The sequence below is a fragment of the Ipomoea nil genome, unplaced genomic scaffold (assembly GCF_001879475.1).
Source record: "Ipomoea nil cultivar Tokyo-kokei standard unplaced genomic scaffold, Asagao_1.1 scaffold1421, whole genome shotgun sequence".
In the NCBI taxonomy this organism is placed as follows: Eukaryota; Viridiplantae; Streptophyta; class Magnoliopsida; order Solanales; family Convolvulaceae; genus Ipomoea; species Ipomoea nil.
The window spans coordinates 6,480,598-6,506,049 of record NW_017617849.1 but is presented as its reverse complement, the minus strand read 5'-3'; the positions used below and the strand labels follow the sequence as shown (position 1 = coordinate 6,506,049).

Below are 25,452 nucleotides of genomic sequence, written 5' to 3'. Positions count from 1 at the left end.
AATTCTGTACATGAATGGCTTCTGTTTCTACGGCTCTGAAAAAAAGGAGACTGTCGTCTGCGAAGAAGAGGTGTGAAATAGGTGGGGCACCCCTAGCCACCCGAATCCCATGTATATCCCCCCGGGCCTCGGCCTGTTGTAACAGAATAGAAAGGCCTTCAGCACACAGGATAAATAAGTACGGGGATAGCGGGTCCCCTTGACGGATACCTCTCGTAGGAAGAACTGTCCCTACCTCTTCGCCATTGACATGGATGGCATAACGGACCGACGTCACACACATCATCAGCAGGTCCGTCCACTCCTTAGCAAACCCCAAAGCGTTCAGCATACCCTCCAAAAAGCCCCATTCCATTCGATCATAGGCCTTGGCCATGTCGAGCTTTAGCGCAGCCCATCCCATAATCCCATTTGTTTTGAGCCTTAGAAAGTGTCCCACCTCACCGGCTACAATCACATTGTCAGTTAATAATCTGTTCGGTATAAAAGCACTTTGCGACGCCGAGACGATTGATTCCAGCACGTCCTTTAGGCGATTAGCTAGCATCTTAGCCAGGACCTTATAAGCCACATTGCAGAGCGCAATAGGGCGCAGGTCAGAAACTTTTTCTGGTACCTTCTTTTTGGGGATTAGCACGATATTGGAGTCGTTTAGCCTCTGTGGAAGCGATCGACTCGTTATGCAGTTCATAATAAAAATGTATAAGTCATGGCCTACCACGGGCCAAAACTGTTGGTAGAAAGCTGGTGTCATACCGTCCGGGCCTGGAGCTTTCTCTGGCGCCATTGAGAAAAGAGCTGCCTTGACGTCTGCCATAGAGAAGGGTTGTAATAATGATGCATTCATCTCGGTTGTGACTCGATTGGGCACCCTATTAAAGAGGTCAGCTCGTGTGCCTTCCGATAGAAAAATATGATTGTAATACCTCAGCACCTCCGCGTGCATCTCCGGGCCTTCCACCCAAACATTATCTGGCGTTTTCATACGAAGAAGCAGGTTGGATCGACGGCGGGCTGTTGCCGACTTATGAAAATACTTAGTATTTAAATCCCCATGCTTCAACCAAAGTTGCTTGGCTCGTTGTTGCCAGAATATTTCTTCCTGACGAAGCAGAGCGCGCAACTCTTTCTCAATCATTAAATATGTCGAGATGTCTTTTGGAATGCGTGAGTCTCGTAATGCCTCCAGTCGGCCGCGTAGAACTTTCATGCGATTCCCAAAGCGGCGAAATAAATCGCCACCCCACTTCCCCAAATGTCGACCGCAGATGTCAATCCGTGACTGGAAATCCATACCAATCGTACTCCGCCAGGTGTTGTCGATAATTTTCCTGCAGCCCTCGTCTGCGAGCCATGCAGATTCAAACTTGAACTTCTTCGTAGCAGCCCGGAAATCCCGATCCTCGATGTCCAGCAGAATGGCAGTATGATCCGAGGATAGAACAAAAACATTGTAAACCACCACAGTCTCAAACATATCTAGCCAATCTGTCGTCGCCACCGCTCTATCGAGGCGTTCCTCCACCCATGTTTCCGTGCCACGACCTTTATCCCATGTAAAAGGGCTGCCTACCATGCCTAAATCGACAAGGCGGCATTCATCTAGAATATCATTGAAAGCATCGATCTGAGCCGTTGGATGTGAGTGTAAGCCCCTCTTTTCCGATTGGCTCAGAATGTCGTTGAAGTCACCAATTACACTCCATGGCAGCTGCGATTCGTCCTTTAGTCGTCGAAGAAGCCCCCACGACAAATGGCGGTCTGTTCTATCTGGGTGGCCATAAAAGCAGGTTAAACGCCACTCCGGTCTATCGGGCAGCGAGACGGTAACGTCAATATGATTGTCGGAATAGCTTAGCAGAGTAGCCATCCCCGTATCTCACAGTGCGAGTCCTCCCCCCATTCCTGTACGTTCCACACAAATTAAACATTCGAAGCCTAACTTAACTTTCACCCGTTCCACTTGCCATAATAAAGCTTTCGTTTCCATAAGGAAAACGAAGCTGGGTCGCTTCCTGGACACAACGCCCAGTAATTCTTGAACTGTCTGGTCGCTACCCATCCCCCGGCAGTTCCAGCTTAGGATGGTCATTGCGATGGGCGGATCTGGCCCGCCAGACCCGCCGGAGATGTTGTAGAGACATGTTCAGCCATGACCAAATCATTTGATTCTTCATTATCTTCCCTTCGACGTTTAAGATCGCCATGCAACGCTCCCTTTTCCTCCTCTTCTGTCACATTCACTGTGGGGACTGGTGGCGGGGGTACCGACGACACCACCGTATCCCGGGCAAGGTCCGCTAGCAGCCATCGTGCGCCCACTGGCTTTGCTTGGCGACGAGACTCCGCGCGCATCCATGCTCCATAGGGAAACGACTCTGGCTCCAGTCCTTCTTCGTAGACCCGTTTGCAGAATTTGTCTGAATGGCCCAAGACCCCGCAGCAGAAACAGAAGGTTCCGAGTCTTTCGTATTTGAATGAGATCCACTGAGTCGATCCATCTTTACGAAAAATCTTCAGCCGACGCTTCAGAGGGACGGATAGATCCAACCGTACCCGGATGCGTTGGTAGCTACGCCATGATCCACCAAAGTTGTTAGGATCGATAGCGAGAAAAGATCCCACATAGTTGCCGACGCGAGTGATGAAATCCGTCGATGCATATATCGCCGGTAAGCCGTGGATGCGTACCCAAAACGAGATCGCTTCCAATGGCACATCCTCAGGCCTAGTCCCCGGTGGAACCACGTCGCAGATCAACGTGTTATTCTCGTAAGACCAGGGACCATCATCAAGAACACGCTGCCGATCCTTCTGGTGCGGAAACTGGAAAAGAAACAAGTTTTCATCGAGCGGTTGGACACGCATGCCACTAGTTGAGAGTTTAATGAGCATTTAACTTAAAAAAAATATGAGTTTTTTTTTAAAAAAAATATTTCTAGACTTTTATCAAACATTTCTCTTGTAAAATACAAACATTTGAATAATTACAATATGTAAACTTCACAATTCCAAAATCTAAACACAAAGATGTAGAGATCGCTAAGTGCATGGGCTATAGTATGAAAATTGAGATTGTGCTATTGCTAGTATTCTGAGTAAAAACAAACAAATTATTATTGAGTCACAATTATACCGCTTCCTTACAAAGTTTTGACTATAACTTTATGTTACATAAATAACCATTTTTTTTTTTTGAAAGGAATGTTCCATTAAGATTTTTTCTTCTTCTTTTTTGAGGAAACGTACATAACTTCCATTAAGACTTCTAATTACTGTATAACAAAACATACTTTCAACTCATGTCATGATTAACAAAAAATTCAACTAATACTTTGCAACATTATGTCTAAAAGTACATCAATAGTTTTTGAAAAAAAATTGGTGAAATAGACAATCGATTTTATACGAAAAAATGATTAAACTTTAAACTCAAATAGTTACAATTAAATATATCAACCCGTCGATTTGATAGAATTAAACTAATAGATTGTTAAATTGTTACAATTAAGTAATAGTTGATAAATCTAACTAGTAAAACACGTCGACATGTCATTTTTAATTAATTAAATTTTAAAATAGTGGTTGCCATAAAAGCCGACTATCTCTATGTCTTCTCCCGCGTTTTTCCATCCGGATCCGACTCTTTATCTAGTTTTGTTTTAATTTTTAAAATTATTTATTTAAATAAATTTTGTCATGTCAACAATTTTTATCAGTTACCTAATTTATTTTAATTGGATAAAATTGATGAGTTGATGCGTTTAATAATAATTTTTTTAAAAAAATTTAACGTCTTAATAATTTTTTTATAAAAAATTGTGGACATATTTTACCCTCTTCCTATAGTTTAAAAATAAATAAATACGTGTAGCATAACTTTAAGCAAGTTTTACCCTACTTATATATTTTATTATTTATATCAATATTTTAGAAGTTTTCCATAATTTATTAACAACAAAATATGGAACAAATTTCCACAATTTATAAATTTATGGAATAAGGGTTAAATATGCCATCCAACTGCACCTGATAATACAATTAGGCCACTGAACCCAAAAAATTAACAATTGAGTCCCTAAACTAACCAATTCCTAACAATTCATCCAATTTGAAGGTTTATAACAGGTCAACAACCAACTTAATTATTTTTTAAAAATAAAATTTAAAAATTAATTATTAAAAAAAAAAAAAAACAGAAACGGCCGGAGACGAAGAAACTTCTCCACAAAGAACTAATAACGCCTCCACTGAGGCTTGAGAACTCACAACCTTTCAAATGGAAGTCCAATCCGGATACCATTAGACCAAATAGTCTTGGTTAGTTTAGGGACCCGATTGTTGATTTTTTAAGTTCAGTGACCTAATTGTATTATCTTGTGCAGTTCAATGGCGTATTTCATCCTTATTCTTAAATTTATTGAGAATTTGTCTTTCCATTTCATATAGGAACAAACGGTTCAAGAAAATTTTGGAAGGCAGAAAGAGTTTGGACTATTAAGACAAGGGAAAAAACGAAGCAAATGGGCTACCAAAAGCGTGAAAAGTATGGCAGAAGAAGAAGCGGCTGTGACTATGTCACCACCCTTTAAAATTTTTCTTCTATATTCTCTCTCTCTCTCTCTCTCTCTTCCAGTGTGGAATCAAATAGAAACAGTGAATGGCAAGAACAAGCATGGAGGGAGGCTTAGTGGAGGAGAAGGCGGCGGAGCTCAAGAAAGAGTTGCAGAGGGCGGTGAAGGCCATCGTGGATGAAGAAGACGACGGCGGCGACTGTTCTGTGGGGTCCACTAACCGAGCCATGCAGTGTTTGTGTGCTCTGAGAGATTTAAAGTTGAAGCCTTTGGGTTGTTCTGATTCTCTGGGTATTGGGAATCTTTCGTTGGGTTTCTTTCCTCCCAAAGAATTTCTATGCCCTCTCTCTGGGGAACTCATGAATGACCCTGTTGTCTTGTCATCTGGCCAGGTTAGACTAGTTTTCTTTAGTAATGATTTCCATCAAATTAGCACTGCCCAGACGTTAATTACTGGAGAAATTGAAGTGCATGGTATACAGCAATTAGAATGAATTAAGGTTTAGTGTGGTTGGGTTGTTTCTTAAATGTTTTTCTTAGTTTTTTTTTCTCCTGATCAGAGGGCATGTATTTTTTGCAGTCTTGGAGTAGATCTTGTTCTAGTTTGGAGATTTTTGTGTCCAATTTGCTGTGTGTGTGTGTGTGACAGTGGTTTTGGGGTGGGGGTAGTTTAATCTCTATAACTCTATTGTTTACTTTCAATTATAATCTTTGTCCACAAAAGGTAAAATTCCTTGCTCCGGACCCCACAAAAGGCGAAATTCCTTGCCCCAGACCCCACAACAGGCGAAATTCCTTGACCCGGACCTTACAAAAGGTGAAATTCCTTGCCCCAGACCTCACAAAAGGTGAAATCCATTGCCTCGGACCCCATAAAAGGCGAAATTCCTTGCCCCGGACCTTACAAAAGGTGAAATCCCTTGCCCCGGATCCCACAAAAGGTGAAATCCCTTGTCCCAGACGCCCACAAGATTGTGAAGGGGTAAATCACGGTGACTCAGTAGTCAGTGCCGAGGATTATGTGGTAGACTGGTAGGATCAATGCCTGTTCTCATAAAGAACCATCCCACAAGAGGGTGAAACTCCACACTGCAGCTGCAGGACTCGATCCAGCGTTCTTACCCACAATTTAACACTTAAGAATCAACTGAATTATCCGTGCGAGCTTTCAATTATAATCTTGACAATAGCAGTGCAATACTAGGTTTGAAGTATGCTGCTTTGATAGTCCAAAGTCATGAAGACCTCAGCTTCATGATATTGAAAGTCTTTCTTAAATTTGGTTTCCATTTGGCTGTTATTGATGCTAATGCCCTTGAGGGCGTGGTTTGATTTGCAGACATATGATAGGCCATTTATCGAAAAGTGGCTGAAAGATGGGAATCAGACATGCCCTCAGACGCAGCAGATTCTTTCCAATATGGTCCTCCTACCAAACCATCTAGCAAGAAAATTGATTTCAAAATGGTGCGAGGAGCATGGTGTGGAACTCCAATTTTCTCCTCAAATTGAAGATGAGCGGGCAATCTTAAAGGCAGATTCTGGGTATTTGAATGCACTGCTCAAAAAGCTCTCGTCTTCTTCTGTATCTGATCAAAAAGAGGCTGCTAAAGAGCTTCGGCTGCTCACAAAACGGATGCCATCTGTTAGGGCTCTTTTCGGTGATATTTCTGATTCTATTACCCAATTGCTTTATCCACTGCTGTCTGGGGCTGCTAACTCTCACCCTGATTTACAAGAAGATTTGGTGACGACCGTTCTGAATATCTCCATACTTGATGGCAACAAAAAACTAGTAGGAGAAAACCCGGTTGTCATTCCTTTGCTTATAGAGTCTCTGAAATCCGGGAACATTGAAACGAGAACAAACGTTGCTGCCACTCTCTTCACGTTATCAGCCCTCGATTCAAACAAGTACATAATCGCAAACTCGGGAGCTCTCAACCCATTGATCAAACTACTAGACGAAGGGCATCCAATGGCCATTAAGGATGCTGCTTCAGCCATTTTCACCATCTGCATTGCCCACGAAAACCGGGGCAGAGCTGTCTCTGAAGGCGCTGTCCGGGCAATCATGAAAAAGATCAAAGAACACGTCCTCATCGACGAGTTATTAGCCATTCTCGCAATGTTGTCCAGCCATCACAAGGCTGTCGAGGAGATGGGGGAACTCGGGGCAGTCTCTTGCCTCCTTGGTTTAATGAGGGAGAATGCCAATGAACACAACAAAGAGAACTGCATAGCAACGGTGTACACACTATGCTTCACTGACCGAACGAAGCTGAGAGAGGTGTGGGCAGAAGAACACGCGAATGGGACCATTTCCAGGCTCGCGAAGAGCGGAACTTCCACTTCGAGGGCCAAGAGAAAGGCAAGCGGCATCCTTGAGCGGCTAGACAGAACTGCGTTTTTCGCTCACACTGCTTGAACCTTGAACATTGAGTTTCAAGAAAATTAAAGGTGTGTACTTTCCAGCATTTCCAGTATATAGTCTTGAGACTTGGATTCCAATACAAAACAAACTGCAGATCATGTATTCCTTGTTAACTTTCACACTTGTACATGTTTGTAGCAATGGTGTATAGCAGGGACAAAATTACAGTTGATAATTATATAGATATAAGTATCTGCATAAAACAAAATGGATGAGGGAGTGACAGTTATGCAACGGTCAGGGGTAAAAAAGTAATTTCCCAAAATAACTGAATTAACTACTCGATCTTGTCAGCTGATCTGAGTTATGTATATCTAGTCTTCTTGGTTGCATTGTTGTTCCCTTAGCCCACCCAATTCGTTACAGGCAAGACCAAGCTAGCAATATGGAGAGAGGCGTAGAGGAAAAGAAGGGGGCGGAGGAGCTTAAGCGGTATAGGGATATTTATGTATTTTAAACACATTTCATAAGTTTATTCTTTCAGTGAACTAAACAATAAAATACAATTCTTTGCCTATTTTATTCCCTATGGAATACTATTTCTATTCCGTTAAAATTTATTTCGAGAACCAAACATGTTGTAAAGTTGTGTGCATTTTCAGCACGTAATACTCTCTCTTTCTTTCTTTCTGTAAGTATATAGTCACCAAATTTGTCGAATAATTCGCTTGATAACTATATGATTTCAAATTTGACTTTATTTATTGTTATTCATAGATCATAGTTTGAGCTGGTTAGTTATTGATAACATAATGAGGTAAATGCGGATTGATTCAACAAAGAAAATCAATATGTCACTCCTAACTCCTAAGAGTCGAATTTTTTAACTTTGTGGTTACTAAGTCAATGGTCTTATCAACTTGGTCGGAACTATCCTACCTCTTTGTGATCCTTTATTGGTTAGAATCGCATGATAGACTACTTATATCTCTTTAGTATTATATGTATTATTGAGAACATTCTAATAAATTGATTCATATAACCTAAAATATAACCCTTAACTAAACAATGTAATATTATATTTCATGATTCAAACTAAATATAAATGGGGGGTTTGGTTCAGGTAATTTTAATCCGAGATAAAAGGCTGATATTTCACTTGTTATCCAAACAAAAAAAAAAAAAAAAAAGAGTAGATACTTTACTTAGTTTACAAAAGTTTAATGACCGATTGTCGAAGCTACTCTACTAATATTATTCTTCCTTTAAATTTTAGGGATGGTATATAAGTTTTTTTGCGTTTAAATTTTACCAAATTTTCTAGAACCGTTTTGAGTGTGGGACTACATGTGCACAACTTGGCATGGCTTATATTCCTCCGCACAAGCGCCATTCGGAGAGCTCACCGGCGCCGGAGTCTCTTTTGATCCCCCAGTTTCAGAGGAATCTAAACTTGCGCGACGGAAAATCAACCGGCAGGAGTGCTCGGAAGGGCAAGGATTCGGGAGCTGGAAGTAAAATTATTTATGCAGACACCGCGATTTCTAAGTGGTTCTCGGTCGGCTTGCTCGACTCAGATGGATCGTCGTCCTTTTCAGCTCTCACCAGGCTCGAACCCGTATCAGTGGAATTCCTCGAGAGGAAATTTGGTGAAAAGCCCTTAGCGTTGGTTCTAAAAGGTATTATAGTGTATCCTACCTGCCCTCCTTACCACACTATTTGATCTCTATATTTCAAACAGGAATTGCAACCAAAGCATTACGTATAACTAATTGTGCCTTAAGAATCGCTTTAAGCATAGCATATAGTGTTGTGGAACTGCTTAGTATGGCGTTGGATTATTGATTTACGGCCTTGTTTTTTCATACTGTTATGCCATAGAAGATGCTGGTGAGAGAGAAGCTGTGTTTGTGGACAAACCGTGGGTTTGCGTGGCTGAAAATGTGAAGCGGGACTTGCTTTCATCATTTCAAAGGGTGAGAAATGAAATGGTTGAAAATGCACGTGAAGAAGTAAAGCCAAGTCTAGTTGCCCGTATTGGAAGAATTCTGTTTCATGGGTTAGTGCTTTGGAGTTTTGATTTCAAGGATTTGTCTACTGTTTGTGTGTAATGAATGTGTTCAAAAGACATTACACTATGCTATGCTTCTTTCTTTGTTTCAATAAGTATCATTTGATTCAAGTTATGAGTTTTCACTTTTCAGTATAACATCTGTTTTCTGATTCAGAAACATCTAGATTCATTTTTTGCAATCTTTTCTTCTATTGGAACAAGACTTTGTATTTAATAGTTAATCCTAATATCTGCCTTTCATGTAATTGACCCGTCTAATTTGAAGTTTCAAGATGAAAAATAATGTCATTAAGTTAATTTTATGGAATCTGTATCCAATTTTCCAATTGTTGAGTCAACTTATTAGAGTATGCATTCCCTCAGTGAAATTTTATGTATTGGTGCAATGACATGTTGAGATTCATTGTTTTGTACATATGCCTCTCTTGGAAAAACACATGACTATTCCAAAATGTTTCTGATGCAGGAACCCTTCATCTTTAGAATGTGTGAGAAGAAACTTGTTAACTGAAAGCAGTTTGAGAACATTGAAAAAATCCTTTTACACTAATGTTCCTCCTACGTATATGGAACATGTAACAAACAAAATTGTTCAAGAAATTGGACTTAATGTTGAGGAAGATAAGGAGATCTACCATGTGAAGGTACTCCTGTCTGGCTGTTACAGCTTCACCGGACTTTTTTCAAGTACATTTTAAGTGAATTACTTATTCAGTTATTCTGCTATTCTGCTTATGCTGTGTGTAGATTTCTGATAACTTTCGACCTGATTCGACTATCTCCTGTAAATGTCATGTGGGACATGATAAAAAAAGCATTGAACTCTACAAGGCAAGTTTCTACTTCTAGTCCATGAAAGTATATGGGTAATATGTTAGTTTGCATCAATATTTTTGTGAGTCAAAAAGAATTTTTATTATGTTAGTAACTCTGGTGCTGAAGAAGTTATATAATGCAAAGCTTTTGTTTTATTTGGTCTGTCCAAATCAAAACATATATGGAGTATGACTTTAATGTTGATGCAACCACCATGGATCAATTTTCAACTTGCTTCACTTTTTGAAGTCTCATCTTTATAATTTCCCCTCCCAGATTGAACTAAACCAAGTGCGCCACATGGTTGAGGACATATCCTGTCTTGGGAAGAGCCTAGATCTAAGGCTGATGCTCTGTACCAAGAGAATCATGATAGCTTTGACTGTAAGTCCTTTATCCTTGCTGAGGACTTGAACTGTTAAATTGTTGATCTATTTGCGTTTTTAAAAAAAAATAAAAATAAAAATTGGTTCTCTCTCTTTTGTTTCAACAACACATTGGAATTTCACTGTCCATACTTCTTTCGATTTTTAATTTGGTTCTGTTTTTGGTTTCTTCTTCTTTTCATCTTACTTCTCCTGGATATTGTTAATGCCATGATCTGGAAAACCCTTCACATGTTTCAGAATGACGAAATAGATGGCATAAAAGCTCTAATTTCTTCTGCCGTTCTGGATTCGGATGTTAAGGGTGGGCTTCGATGGCCCCTTGGGAAGAATTCTTCGGGAGATCGATACACCATAGTTGGTGTATGGCATACTAATGCAAAAACATATAGAAATTCATCAATCAGGCTTAAGGTTCGACATGCAGATCGATTTGATTTCAGAACTTCATCTGGTGAGGTTGCAGGAGAGGTTACTCTGAAATTGCATGGAATTGTATCCCAAATACAGGTAAGATTTTGTTTCATGACAGCAACTCTACAGTTTACATATTGCTACATTCCTTGGGTGGAAGCTTAATCCTTTCAGTCTGCATTATTGTGCATAAGTACACTAGCAACCACATTATAGCATTTTTAGCAATATAATAGTGACTCCACTATAAAACACCTCTAGAGCAAAGAAAACCTCTTCTTATTCAGTTAAAGAAATGCCACACTTGCTATCACCCTCTCGGTCGAGCCCATTACACAAGGTTTTCTTTGTGCAATTTATCTCTCCTATGTAGTTTGTGGGCTATTATTAGGAGCAAGGTTGCCCCAATGCACACCCTTAAGTAGTGATTGTGGGTTTCCCTCAAATAAAATGCCACACTTTTTTGGTCTTTTAACTAACCATAAGATTGAAGCTTGGTAATTTAGATAAAGGTAATGCATGGCGTGTGTTTTGTCACTGTAACTTTTTATGCAAAAATTTTCCTGCTATTACATAATTTAATTTGTTTTGTTTTTATTCTTCCAAAAGGCTGAACCCCAACCCTAAGGGCCCCCACACCCTGACCCGACAGAATATTAATTTGTTTTGTTTTTATGCTATTTGAAATGCAGGATCAAACATGCGAAAATGACCCAGTGTTCCAAATGCTTGGAGACAACATAAAGTTGATTTGGGATCACTTTCTGTGTTCTGGTTCTTGTATCTGAACTGCACTCCATATGGTCTGTGCTAGCTTATCAATGTACATATCAATAACCTGGGGGTGTAATTGAGTGGAAGGGACTCATCTATTCTTAATCAAAGGTCAAGATCCTTGGCTTTGGGTGCCTACAATCCAGCAGCGAGGGGATTGGTCACTGTGTCCGACGGTGGGGAAATATTGAGTATACCCAAAAAAATCAATGTACATATCAACAGATTGCCATTACTCATTTACTCTGTCGAAATTAGCCTTCATAAGATAAGAAATATTTTCTTTTTAAAATTTTGAAGGTATCCCAATCTCCCTCAAAAAAAAAAAAAACAAAAACAAAACAAAACAAAAACAAAAACAAAAAACAAACAATTTACTCACTAAGATATGAAAAAGGTTAAATGACCTTCTGCAGCGAGTGCATTTGAATTTCTAACTAAAAAAGCTGCAATTAATTCCTTTAAAGACATAAAAAAGTGCAGGATCTAAATTTTGGCCCTGTTTGGTAAAATGGCTGTTAGCTGATAGCTGATAGCAGTTAGCTGATTGTGTTAATTAGAGGGTATAAATAGTTGATAACATTAGTTGATTGAAGAAAAGTGTTTGGTAAATTAGCTGTTAGCTTATAGTTGTTTGGTATAATTTCTTTTATCAAAAGGCTAATTGAAAAAGTTACTTGGAGTAGCCTTTTGAATTTTAGCCTTTTGGAGTTATAAAAAGCTAATTAACCAAACATTTATATTGATATTTAACTAAATCAAACAATTAATAGTGGTCAAATAGGTCAAAACTAGCCTATAGGCCAATTTTTTACCAAACAAGACCAATTATATATTCAACCATTTACCGCTAGTTTTATTCAACACTTTTCAATTAAAAGCTTACTTACACTCATCGCTAGGAAGACCGCTAGGAAGACCGGTTCTTTGTCAGAGTGTTCTTTTTAAATTTTTGTCACAAAAAAACTTAATTACACTATTTACTTAATGTAGGGACTTATTAGCTCTTTTTTATGGCCACAATAGTTTTCAGTTTGGTAATGGGCATAGTTTATGAGGACTCTGCTTGAAAAATGTTTCCCTGCAGCCTTGTTGACACCTTATTAACCATGGAAGTTGCACATTGGACTAATGAAGATAAACATTTTTTTAAAAATAATAAAAAAACAAATTAAATACACAAAACCTTATGTATTTATGTTAAGGTTGGGTATTCATTTATCTAACGCATGTCTATTTACCAGTTATTACAGTGCGCTTTAATTTGATTTCCGCATGGAAGAAAACAGGGCAGTGGCAGTGTTATTGAATCCTGAGCCGTCATCATTCTGGTCCTTCAATCTTCACTGTTCGAAGACCGAGAGATCATATTCAGTAATGTTTTCGTGGCTTGGCCAACAGCGTGAGAAGTCTTCTTGGCTGCCCCAGCAACAACTGGCTGCAAAGATATGGTTGGCAGGCTTGCTCTCTCCTCGATCATTGCTAATTAATTCAAAGAGCAAAATGAGATTGGTATCAACCGATATGGTACATTCTAAAAATAGGAAGTATTTATATGATATTGTAAAAGATGTGCACATACTCATTGTTCGCTGGTGGGCAAGGGAACCTATTTGTCTCACCCCAGCTTCTGCCGCTTGCACAGCTTGAGCAGATTTGCTGACACCGTCTGCAATCTCTTTGCTGAGTTCCAAATCAATAAACCGCATTACTATCTGAAGAATTATTTATTACTCCATAGTCCATACATAATAGCTTGAAAAGAACAAGGAAATTGAATACTTGACAATAGATAGAAATTCATGCATAGCATTATAGCAACATTGTTACATACATTGCCCAACTTATTAGGGGCTTCTATTAGTCAATTATATGCTTTCCCACAAAGAAACCATTTTTAACTGTGATTCTGATTTGACAAAGGGCTAAATATTTCACAATACATAAACCAGTTCACAAGCACATAGATAGAAATTCATCCCACCATTACATACATTGCACAACTTATTGGGGCTACTATTAGTCAATTATATGCTTTCCCACAAAGAAACCATTTTTAACTGCGATTCTAATTTGACAAAGGGCTAAATATTTCACAATACATAAACCAGTTCACAATCACATAGATGGAAAGTTCAGGAAGTCCACTACTATGACCAGCATACTATTGATTTCAAAGATTTTAAAGTATACAGCATAACTGAAGTCTTTCGGCTTTAGAGGAGAAGTTTTAGAGTACACTAAAAGCATTAAGAGTAAACTAATTTCTAACATGGTTTGTATGACCTTACCTTAGATCACTCAATTCTAGAGTAAGGTCACTGATCTCCATCCCAGAAAGCCTAATTGCAGCCATTGTACTAGGAAGCTCCTCACGAGCAGTGTCAGCCAACTTTGAAAGAGAAATTGCTGCTCTTCGCATCGCCTACAGCAGATTGAGATAATAGAGGTTTAAAATCATGTACCCTCTCAGCTAATCATTGAAGTAAATTATGTCTGTAAGAAAGAGCACAATGTGTAAATTAGGAAATTGCATCTAATCTCAGAAAACAAATGTTTCAGCAGTAAGCACCTTACTTTTCAAGGTTTCTTTTTTTTTACCTAATTGACACTTCAAACCCCAAGCATCTATACACTAGAAATAATTATCAATGCCAAGAAATCAGGACTCATGTAACTCGAAACTCTCAAAAGTTTTAAGTAGTTCAAAGAACAACGAACTTCTTGTTGATTCATAAAGCCCAAATCAAAACATTACCTTGGTCCAAAATCTTATCTTCTGATACGAGGGCAGTTATAGTTTCATTAATGGTGAAGAAAAATAAGAGGCTCAAAGAATTGCATGTATTGGACCTTTTAATGGTCATGTCACTGACTCACTTCTCTTCCTTTGCATCCACCCACTCAAATAAATTAGTTTGAAAAGCTTATAGGATTATAGCCATGATTACAACTATAATTCTCTAACTTCTAAGATTTTCTCTTTCAACACTATTGAGCCATCCACTAATTACAAACCCCACAAAAGGCTTCGCCCTGCATCGTCAAGGGCAATGGCAATGGGCACTGAATTGAAATACATATAAAATCTAACATCTGAACTTTCTTTCCAAGTAGATTGTAGATTTTGTAGATAACCAAACAATCAAAAACATCAATTTTGTGAAATTCAGAGAATGGATAGTCATAAAATACTCCATAAGAGCGTATCAACAACAACAAAATCATCATTTTGCTTTCCTAATAAACCTTCAAATCATGTATCCAACTAGATTACTAGAAGAATGGATGCCGAACAGGAAACTTACAAATAGCGTTGGTACAGCTGCAATTACCAGGCTCGTAAACGCCACAGAAGTCTGCAATTGATAGTAGTTAGTATTATTTCAACCAGTAAAGAGAAAGTAAATTTGAAATGCGATCATTGAATAGACAGAACAAATAATACAATCGCCATGCAGAAAGGGGAAGACCTACTGTGAGAGCGATGAAGGAAAAGAGGAAGAAAGCTTGGTCGCTTAAGCTCAATTTGGGAGCAGAGATGAAGCTCCGAGAAATGGTGGGAATTCCCACTTGCGTGTTCAGTGAACCATCCTGCGACTTTGGAGAAACGCTGGTGTTCTCCGATTGTTGATACGTCGACGTTTCGACGCTGTCTCCGCCAACAACCGTCGGCGAAGATTTCGATGTGGAAGCAGATACGGAGACGCGTGACGGTTTGGAGGAATCATATAGTCTGAAAAAGGAAGCGGAGGATGAAGATGGATTCCGGAAATACGACGCCGTTCTGTGGTTTGGGTAAGCGAATACCCGACCGGAGTAGGTCGCCGGAGAAGACAAACCGGCAATCAGTCTCATGACTACGCTGAAACTCTCTTGACCTACTGCCATTTTGTTCATGTAAACTTAAATTACGGTTTTGTCCATATCTTTTTGCTAATTACATTTATGCCAAGACAAAACTACAAGTGTTTCGCCCAGGCCCAAAGGACTTGGACCCAATAGTGGGCTACGAGGCCCACAATTGTGGCCCTTGTACTTAAATCCCACGTGATAAATTATGGCAAATTATTATGTGGACTCGATTCACCTTGCAAAGTGGACTTGAGTTAAAAAAATATACAATTTAATACTGAATGTTCACAATTTACATATTACATGTTCACAACTCAAATTGTGAATATTAAGTGCTAGACATTGCAAAGTGGACCCGAGTTCAAGGTATAATTGTTGATAAATTATTCAAGTTTTGCTTTTCCATCTTTAGTTGGTTACTTCACCAAAAAGAAACCAATTTAGTTCTAAATCTTTTGTCATTGATAACAATATCCTCAAATTCATCAAATTGATGCAAAATTGAGATCTCAAATTAAATAAGAAATCTTTAATGATTTCGTCAAACGATCATGTGAATATCGATCCAGATACAAACGCTTCATAAACTTTCAAAATATATTGTGACTTAATTATTAAGTAATTTTTACTTATTAAATGCATCGTTTAATTTAAAGATAATGTTATTCATATTAAAGTTTAGCATTAAATCCTATGCGTATAAGCGTTGCTTAATTCAAGAGTTTTTGCTTGAGCTTATAAGTTTTCAAACGCATTGGATAAAAGAAAAAAAAAACATTTTTAAATAAAGTATGACAAAAGTAGGTATGACTACTTTCTCACTATGTATGGATGAAAACTTGTTATGTAATCTCTAATTATAATAAAATAATAATGAAAAAAATTCACATAAAACATGACTAGATTAAACTAATATTGTTTGCGTATAATCGATTAAAAGAACTTCAATCATATGAAGGCCAAGTTTTAAACCATTAAAACTAATTATCACTAGTCAGTATGCATATTTGGATTAAAAAAAAAAAAAACAGAAACACACATTAGAAAAACACGCATGACTAAACAAATAGAGAAAACAGAAACAATAATTTTCCTTATCCTTAAATTAAACACATTTGCGTAACACATTTATTAAATCCTGGTCAAAATGTAACGAAGAAATTAATTTTGTATAATTTCAAACAAACAAAAAAATCAAATTTATTTCAAAGCTCTAACCATATGAATTATTCTTATTTTAATCAAAATATTGTTTTGGTCACCTATCTATAAATAGTGAGAAAATATAAGTGATTGTGACATTTTTACCATAAATAACGACAATAACAAAAGTTATAGTTTAACTAATTTTGTTTTTCCTTTTTTAAAATTGAAGATATGATATTAGAAAAAAAAAAGTTTTTTGTTTTTAAAGAAAAAGAAAAAGCTGACGTGTCCATCGCAAAACTGACGCATGTACGAACAATCTCCGTTTAAAAAAAGTGGGGCCGGTCAAATGAGTAAGGTAAGGCTTCCTTCTTTTCTTACTCACTGCGGTTAGACGTTCCACCAAATCTCAAAAAAGGTTGACTTTTATTATGTATTATTATTATTTATTATCCAAAAGAGCAAAAAGAAGAAAATAAAGGAAGAACATAAAGAGAAAGGAGAAAACGCATGTTACTACTTACTTCCTACTCCATACTGCAATTTAGCCTTCGTGGCTAAGCTTCCTTTGTGGGAAGTAATCCATATTTCATATTAAATATTTAATTCTCGGATTAGGTGGTGGAATTAAATGTAAACATGTAATTAGTACATTGAATTTGAAAACATAATTGATTCTTTGAATATGGAAAAAATTAATTACTACATTTCTACCTTTTTATCTTTTCTATTTAGTATTTATTGATCAAAATTATTTATTTAGTTATTTATTTTTTGTAGTAATTTTTTGTGTGTCTGTATTAGGATTTTTTAATGTAACTTCTAACTATATAAATTATATATATTAATACTAAACTTGATATTATGAATAATTGAATTAAAAATCACTTCAGTCAAACTTCGTTAATTGAACCATACATATAAAATGAGACGGAAGGAGTAGTTAATTCTTCAGGTAATTATTTGACAATTGAATTAATTGGTATATGACATGATTTTATTTATTTATTTATATCTGATTGCTTATATGTATGAAAATATTGATTATCAACAATAAAAACTCCGCATCATAGCTATTATCTAATGTGTCCTGAGCTGGTTATTAATGAAAATTTAGGCTAATATATAATACGTGTGTTAGATCTACAAATATGTGTTGTTTTCAGGACCATATCAATTAATCGATTTCACATAATATGAAGTTTTACAATACATATCAATGACTGAAACAGTATGATATATAACATACATTTACATATTGTTGAGACTGTTAATTGACGCAATATTTTATGCTAATATAAAATATGGCGTTTTAAAGAGTGGAGATTGTAAACTTCATATCAAATATAAATATACGGAGATAATTATTATTAAGACTTGTCTTAAAAGTTAAAATTATCGATACAATTAAATGTATTATGAAATTTGTAATGAAGACCTAACATTGGACTCAAAGCGACCCCACAACCCCACCTATCTTGTCCGTAGTACCTAATTTGTGTTGCTTAGAGACGAATTAATTAATTAAATTATTAAATAAGAAAATTAAAGTACAAAAGGAGGATCACTATTCACTAGAGTTTAGAGATAGGAAGCAGCCATTGGCTGTTGAACTTTCCAGTGAGCCCTCCCGCACGTTAGATTTTCCCCAAAACTCCAAAAGCCAGTATAACACCCTTTTGGAAACAAACTAATGCCATGGTTTGATGATATTAGTGTCATCATTTTAAACGGAAGGTAATAAATAAACAAATATATATATATATATATATATATATATATATATATGTTTTGGTTCATGTGAGAACATGTCTTTCTGTGCCGTCAGTGCGGCATACACTATTAGTTATGCATAAATCCACCTTACAGTGTTCGAGAATATACCAAAATGAAATGTCAAAAAATGCACCACAAAAAAAAAAAAAAATACACCACACATAATGCTGTATTTTCAAACACTATATGATGCATTTATGCATACCTAATGGTGTATGCCGCACTGACAGCACGGGAAGACCTGTTCTGACAGGAACCTGACCCTATATATATATATATATATATATATATATATATATATATATATATCTATGATCAAGTGAGAACAAGTCTTTAGCAGAAAGTAAGAACTAATTTCAATTGAATTTAGAGTTTATGACTGAGTTTTTGATTTTACCAAGTTTCGGTGAGAAAACACTAAAGTGTCTTCGGAGATTTAAGGGTACCCCTCCACACGATCCAACAAAAATATTACCTACTCACAAGTTATTGCTTATATGATACTAGCGGTGTGTGTAAATGTAATTTTTTAAAATAATTAATTTCACTTTTGGTCCCACGACTTTTGAGTTCTTATCACTTTTGGTGCACAACTTTAAATTTTTTCAATATTGGTGCCTAACTTTGTTATTTTTATCAGTTTTGGTCCTTCCAGCCAAATTGACGGTAAAATATTTCCGGATTTTATATTTTAGGGGCAAAATCGTCATCACATGGAAAGATCTTCAATATTTAAACAAAAGAAAAATCATATTAAGAGGAAAAGAAGAGTTTTCCAATGGTCGAAACTATAAATCCCATAGATCTGTCTGGTTTCTGCCCATCTTCCCCATTATTCTCATCATCAAACACCTATAGATATGATTTTACGGTGATTTTGTTTAGATATTGAAGATGTTTCCTTGGGATGGCGATTTTACCCCTAACAATATAAAATCCAGCAACATTTAGTTGTCAATTTGGCCAAAAGGACCAAAATTAATAAAAATAACAAAGTTATGCACCAAAATTAAAAAAATTTAAAGTTGTGCACCAAAAGTGATAGAACATCAAATGTTGTGGGACCAAAAGTGAAATTAATTCTTTTTTAAAATACGATGGTAATTTAGTTTGACACATCAACTAATTTTGAATCAAAACTTTTTAAAATTTAAATAAATTACCAAATCGGTGTCAATTTTGTATCATTTCGAGAATATCATAAGTAAGTTTGTTTATCGTAATTATGTGCAGATCTCAAAATAAAATTTAAAAGTAGTCATAACTGTAATATTAATATTACGATTTTGTTTCCAAAAAATAATATTACAATTTAATTGCACTATTTTATTCATTTAGATTTTTTTTTTCAAATTTTTAAATACAAAATTCAATTACACTATTCTTTAGAAGTGTATTTGATATTTAAAAAAAAAAAAACAAAAAAAAAAAAAACAATGCATTTTAACCGCCACCTGGTATAAATATCCTACGTCCTGCGTTAAACGTCCAATATTCGGACTTAGCCATACGTGGGGAACTCCGAACGCGAAACGTAGTAGCTTACCGACAATACAACGGAAACCTCACTATCCAATTCTGTAATGGCGGTGGTGACCGGCGGCGTTATCAGCTTTGAAGTGCTCCCGGAAGATTGCATCGCTAACGCGCTGTCCTTGACGAGCCCCGAGGACGCTTGCCGCCTCTCACTGGTGGCCTCCGCCTTCTACTCCGCCGCCCAATTCGACGCCGTCTGGGAGCGCTTCCTGCCCGCCGATTACCGCGACATCATTTCCCGGTCCGGTGACGCCGCCGATTTGCTCGCGTCCGCCTCCAAAAAGGATCTCTACTTCCGTCTCTGTGATAACCCCATCCTTATTGACGATGGCACCAAGGTAAATGTTTGATTTTTGTTATTGTAGATAGACAGGGGACTTGAATATTTGATCCAAGTAGTAAAATTCAAATGTTTGTTGAAATTTTTTGATAAAACATGAGATTTTTTTTTTTTTTAAACTTTATTATTATTTGTTCACTTTTGCTCACAATGACCATGATACTATTTTTCACATTTTGATCGTACTATTATTATTATTATTATTTTTTTAATTTTTATTTTGGTTTTAATTTGGTCTTTTAAATTCTTATCACATTTATCCCTTAGTGTCTGATTATGGCTGGTTAAGCAGAGTTTTTCACTGGAGAAGAAGAGTGGGAAGAAATGTTATATGCTGGCTGCAAGGTCCCTCAAGATTGTGTGGAGTGACACACCCAGATACTGGCAATGGATTTCTCTTCCTGAATCCAGGTACTACAAGTAAAAATGATATGCTTTTTCTAGGAAAATTAGACGTTTATTCTCAAACAATTTAGTTGGTTTTTGAGTGACGAATTGTCAGGATGACACTTGATTGAGTCCTAATAGTAGCAGTGTGCATGTGAGCACCCGACATTGGTTACCCACCTAATGGACACCTGAATCACCAATTTACTCTTCCACAACCGTGAAAGCCTAGGGCGAGAAAATTTTACCTTTTAAGCACAAGAAAATAAAATAAAATGAACTTGATTTTGTTTCAAAGCATCACTGTCATTAACAGTGGAAAAGAAATGGAGAAATGATGGTTTAATTTTGTTCCTTCGACTTAACTAGGTTCTGTGAAGCTGCTGAGCTTTTAGATGTGTGCTGGCTTGAAATTTGTGGCAAGATAAACAGCAGCATGCTGTCTCCCAACACAAACTATGCAGCTTACCTTGTGTTCGCGCTGCAACCGAGAACCTATGGTTTTGAATACCAGCCGGTGGAGGCCTCAATCGAGATCAATGGACACGAGGCGCAAAAGAGGACTGTTTATTTGGATCACCAAAGAGAGCAGAAAGAGAGGTACGCGGTTGTACAAAGGCGGATAGGGATATTCAATCACCGCATCACCCATAGAATGAGACAGCGCGAGAACGCTGGGTACTCCAAGGAGAGAAGTGATAAATGGATGGAAGTTGAGGTGGGAGAGTTTTTTGTCAAGGATGGACCGGATTCTGAGATAGCTATGTGTTTGATGCAGATCAAAAGCCATTGGAAGAGCGGCGTGATTGTTCAAGGGATTGAGGTTAGGCCAAAGGAGGATAAATGAATAGTGTTTTATATATGCATTCTTTGTGATGATGATGATGACCAGATGGATTGGAGAACCAATTCCATCTCAGAAAACAGTAGTGATTGTAAGATAGGAAGAAGGGGCATAGAGATGGTGGGAGAGGAGGATTTTGAGACTTCTATTCTGAAGCTTACACTTCTCCCCCCGTATGATTTGAACTATGATCTTATTGCAATCAGATTCATCTTTTTGTTTCATTGTACATTAATGTTCTTGGGGAGCTAATATAACCAAAGGGTTCCCAACCAAATCAAGAAATGATTGGAAAAAAATAATCAAGGGATTCCAATTCCATGATCTCAAGAAGCTAAAATCAAAGAGTTACAATTAATTGATTCTTTATGAACTAGTTGATAAAGATCTATAATCTTAGCTAGTAAAGGACCGTAACATAAATAAATCAGTCTCAAATTATGTAATTCTAGCTAGCAAAGGACCACAAAATGGTAAATCACCCTTAAATTATTTGTGACCCTAGGTCACAAAGAACTCCAAAGAAGTAAACTAATAATCCGTATTAAACTAAGACGACCAATAAATAACTCTCACAAGAATTCAAACTTGGAACTTTATTGTTATCATGCTAACTATTCGGCCAACTTGATAGAGATTATCCCAAGTCATAAACAACAGATAAAATGTAATATCATTTTACTTATTATCATACTATGACAATTTTTAGAATTAGTCAGGTTAAATTTCATAAATATGGCTCTAGAACCTAAGAATTTATTCGAAATTAAAAATTATATTATTATATTACTAGCAAAAATGCACATCAATTCTTTCTATATATATATATACACATTGAAGTTATTTTTAATTCAATTTTTCATCATATTAAATACAAAAATATAAATTTAAAATAAGTAAAAGATACTAAAGAAGAAATTAAAGAGTTAATTTGACTGATGAATAATAAGTATACAGATAAAATGAGACAGGAGAGTATATTAGAATATAAGCATAAATTATGACAAGAAGAAGGAAATTCTAAACTTGAAGTAACACAAATTGTACATAATAAAGGGTTAATAATGAAGGAGGTGACACAAATTGTACATAATAAAGGGTTAATAATGAAGGAGGTGAATTGAGAGGTGGCAAGTTTATGTGGGCATTATGAGAATTGAGAGTGAGTATCCATACGTTCCATGCGAAATCTCATCTCCATTCTCCACCCAAAAAAAATGGCATTTTTCTCTTCCATATTTTCTTCTTTCCCAAATGATTTGTCATCCTTCTCCGGTCCTCTCTCCCTCCTCTCCCAAAGGGTCCTTCGATCTTCTTCCCGGAGGACCCTTCTTCCCTCTCCCCGCCATCGCCGTCTAATTCCTTATCCGGCCGCCTGTACGCAATTAATCATTGACGTCATACAACAACATTGTTTAACGCTAGCTGCATTTGCGTATTTGAGTTTGCGTGATCTGATCTGATCGTCTTCATAATATAGGTGTTGAATTTGATGATGCCGTGAGAATTGAGATGATAATATTGAGAGTTTTTCACTTTTTTTCTAGCTGATCGGCGTCTGATCTTCACTTGCAGGAATTAAAAACCGCAGCACAGGATCGAGAAATGAGCTGCTTCCCATGTTTTCAAAATAATCAAAACGTAGCCGACAAGGAGCAGCGGGAGCAGCTCCCCGTCGCTCAGCCGAGAGAGCTCGATACCGCGGACGACGGCGCTCCCAAGCAGGGTACTAATTTTTGAATTTTCGCCTGCAATTATGTTGTTGTTAAGGATAAATGTGAGGTAATGATTAATTCGGATTGTATGTATATATGGCAGAGGCTAGTGCGGCAGCGCCACCGGGTGACGCCGCGGCGGCCAAACAACCGGCCCCGGCCGCCGCCGCAGACAACAAGGCTGAAGCTACTGAGGGCGGCGGAGATTCCAACCTCAGAACCTTCAATTTCCGAGAGCTTGCCACTGCAACAAAGCACTTCAAACAGGAAAGCCTAATAGGCGAAAGTGGATTTGGAAAAGTGTTTAAGGGAACACTTCCAGATGGCCAGGTAATCCATCTTCTGCTCACTAGTTTTCTGTGAGCATCTTAGGCTTTTAGTTAAGACGGAGCACATGCTTTAATTTGGTTTCAGAGGCCAAATTAAGAAAGCTTATTTTGTGATTACCAATTTTTGTTGGGTCTTATGTGCATAGGTTGTGGCTGTGAAGCGACTAGACAGGACAGGAGGACATGACAGCAAGCAGTTCTCTATGGAGGTCCTGAAGTTGACCCAGCTTCACCACCCTAATCTGCTAAATCTTGTTGGCTATTGCGCTGATGGAGAACAAAGACTTCTGGTGTATGAATACACTCCCAATCATAGTCTTCAAGACAATCTTTTTGGTAGGTACTTCGAAAAAGTCTACAACATTCATCATATATATATATCATGATTCTCTCAAATATTAATCCATCGAGTTATTGATATGATGATTCTGTGCTCTGAAACAATGGCCTATTTCTGTAACAAGTGCAGACCTTCCAGAGGATAAAGAGCCATTAGCTTGGCTGACCAGAATGAAGATAGCTTCAGGTGTGGCCCAAGGGCTTGAATATTTGCATGAAAAGCCCAAGCCTCCCATCATATATCGCGATTTGAAATCCTCAAGCATTTTATTGGACGAAAATTTGAGTCCTAAGCTTTCTGATTATGGTCTTGCTAAGCTCGAGGGTGGAGGAAACAACTCACTTTTGGCACCAAAAACCGGGTATTATGCACCGGAATATGAACAGACGGGTGAACTCACGTTGAAGTCAGATGTCTATAGTTTTGGAGTTGTTATGCTTGAGCTTTTATCAGGCCGTCGAGCTATGGACCCTGAAAAACCAACAGAAGAGCAAAGCTTAGTCGAGTGGGTAAGTTAGGACATACGGTGCAACTTTTTGTTACAAATAGTAAATTTTTTTGTTTATAAAACACAAAATTTCCTTATTCCCAAGTTCATATTTAAAATTAGAGTAACTCAATAGTTGTGGGAGGACACGTGCCTGATGTCACAATACAGTTGTAAGGGTTCGATTGTGTGTGTTTTATCCATAATTTACGACTCAATTTACCACTAATAACCAATTGAGTTGTTGGAGCTGGCCAAATAGTGAATTTTGTGGCAATTTTAACTTGTATTTTTCTGACATGAAGTGATTGTGGCTTTGCCAGGCACAACCCATTTTCAGGGATCCAAAGCGGTTCCCGGAAATTGTAGATCCACAACTGAAGAAGGCATATCCGATGAGAAGTTTAAACCAAGCAGTCGGCGTTACGGCCATGTGTCTGCAAGAAGAATCATCGGTTCGCCCCTTGTTCGATGATGTCATCGCCGCTCTCAGTTTCCTCGCAGTGGAGACAAACGAACCGCTCGCCTCGTCTATTCCGGACCCCGAACCTCCACCAGCAAAGAAAACTCGCGGAGAGTCCTCCTCGGACGACAGTGACGGCGAAAGCGACCGCGATCGCGACCGCGGCAGCGGAAGATACGACGACGAAAGATCAGATGCCGAAGAAGACGGAAACGGTTCAGATTACTCTGAATACACCGATGACGATGAAGGTGAAGAATACGAAGAAGAAGAAGAATACGAAGAAGAAGAAGAAGAGGAGGAGCAAGAAGAACCCTCGAGAAATAAAGACGATGCCGATGATTCTTCCGATGGAGACAGCGACAAGCTGAGTTTTTGTTACAGCGTACATATGAGATCCAACAGCATTTCGGAATCACATGATGGTGAAAGTCCCAAATCCAATTTACGGCTGGAAAACAGTTTAAAGTAATGATCCTTAGCATTCAGTGATGAAGAGAAATCTTAACGTCCAAAATATTCATTTTCTTCTTTAATTTTTGGTGGCCATCAAGGCATCGAGGCTATACATACATCCATTTTGATTCAATTCGTTAAAACATTTATTTATAAATAGGAATTTACAACTGAAAAATTAACTGCAATTTCTTCAATTCTCCGGCAAAATCTTAAATTAGATGCAATTATATTGAATTCCAAAATTATCATGTACTCTAATCTAAATGTGTGACAATGGGGCTTAAATTTTAAAAACGGGTCAAATAAACTCTAAACTTTATACCATAAATTAATTAGACGTCTAAAATTTTAAAAAAGTGCAGT

General features: G+C 37.5%; 6 protein-coding genes across 9 annotated transcripts; 4 read left to right on the top strand and 2 right to left on the bottom strand.

The window, feature by feature from the left end:
* Positions 1–2,088: 2,088 nt before the first annotated feature.
* On the bottom strand, positions 2,089–2,868 carry LOC109187428. The gene has a single exon (XM_019337614.1). The coding sequence runs from the start codon at positions 2,866–2,868 to the stop codon at positions 2,089–2,091; it is 780 nt and encodes a 259-aa protein (XP_019193159.1).
* A 1,601-nt stretch (positions 2,869–4,469) lies between these two features.
* On the top strand, positions 4,470–7,639 carry LOC109187996 (U-box domain-containing protein 9-like). 2 transcript variants are annotated; one of them, XR_002055342.1, is made up of 4 exons: positions 4,470–4,568; positions 4,609–4,966; positions 5,914–7,053; positions 7,623–7,639. XR_002055342.1 is itself a non-coding variant. In XM_019338448.1 (3 exons), the coding sequence occupies exons 2-3, from the start codon at positions 4,661–4,663 to the stop codon at positions 7,000–7,002; spliced, it is 1,395 nt and encodes a 464-aa protein (XP_019193993.1). In that variant the 5' UTR covers positions 4,470–4,568; positions 4,609–4,660; the 3' UTR covers positions 7,003–7,184. The 2 variants fall into 2 exon arrangements, 1 of the variants encoding a protein (XP_019193993.1); XM_019338448.1 differs by lacking the exon at positions 7,623–7,639 and having other exon boundaries at positions 5,914–7,184.
* Positions 7,640–8,287: 648 nt separating this feature from the next.
* LOC109187997 lies at positions 8,288–11,723 on the top strand. Of its 3 annotated transcripts, none has more exons than XM_019338449.1 (8): positions 8,288–8,627; positions 8,830–9,007; positions 9,489–9,666; positions 9,770–9,853; positions 10,115–10,222; positions 10,465–10,734; positions 11,331–11,469; positions 11,631–11,723. In XM_019338449.1, exons 1-7 carry the CDS (start codon positions 8,312–8,314, stop codon positions 11,424–11,426), a joined length of 1,230 nt encoding a protein of 409 aa, XP_019193994.1. In that variant the 5' UTR covers positions 8,288–8,311; the 3' UTR covers positions 11,427–11,469; positions 11,631–11,723. The 3 variants fall into 3 exon arrangements, with proteins under 3 accessions (XP_019193994.1, XP_019193995.1, XP_019193996.1); XM_019338450.1 differs by having other exon boundaries at positions 11,331–11,470; positions 11,625–11,723; XM_019338451.1 differs by lacking the exon at positions 11,631–11,723 and having other exon boundaries at positions 8,833–9,007; positions 11,331–11,617.
* Positions 11,724–12,535: 812 nt separating this feature from the next.
* On the bottom strand, positions 12,536–15,318 carry LOC109188000. The gene is made up of 5 exons (XM_019338454.1): positions 14,890–15,318; positions 14,721–14,771; positions 13,704–13,837; positions 12,995–13,095; positions 12,536–12,894 (listed from the first exon to the last, which is right to left on the bottom strand). The coding sequence occupies exons 1-5, from the start codon at positions 15,310–15,312 to the stop codon at positions 12,749–12,751; spliced, it is 855 nt and encodes a 284-aa protein (XP_019193999.1). The 5' UTR covers positions 15,313–15,318; the 3' UTR covers positions 12,536–12,748.
* Positions 15,319–19,670: 4,352 nt separating this feature from the next.
* On the top strand, positions 19,671–21,525 carry LOC109187999 (F-box protein At2g02240-like). Its single transcript, XM_019338453.1, has 3 exons — positions 19,671–20,063; positions 20,358–20,476; positions 20,822–21,525. The coding sequence occupies exons 1-3, from the start codon at positions 19,773–19,775 to the stop codon at positions 21,297–21,299; spliced, it is 888 nt and encodes a 295-aa protein (XP_019193998.1). The 5' UTR covers positions 19,671–19,772; the 3' UTR covers positions 21,300–21,525.
* A 734-nt stretch (positions 21,526–22,259) lies between these two features.
* On the top strand, positions 22,260–25,238 carry LOC109187995 (serine/threonine-protein kinase CDL1-like). Its single transcript, XM_019338446.1, has 7 exons — positions 22,260–22,369; positions 22,412–23,022; positions 23,115–23,148; positions 23,179–23,341; positions 23,487–23,676; positions 23,810–24,189; positions 24,491–25,238. Exons 2-7 carry the CDS (start codon positions 22,902–22,904, stop codon positions 25,100–25,102), a joined length of 1,500 nt encoding a protein of 499 aa, XP_019193991.1. The 5' UTR covers positions 22,260–22,369; positions 22,412–22,901; the 3' UTR covers positions 25,103–25,238.
* Positions 25,239–25,452: the final 214 nt, after the last annotated feature.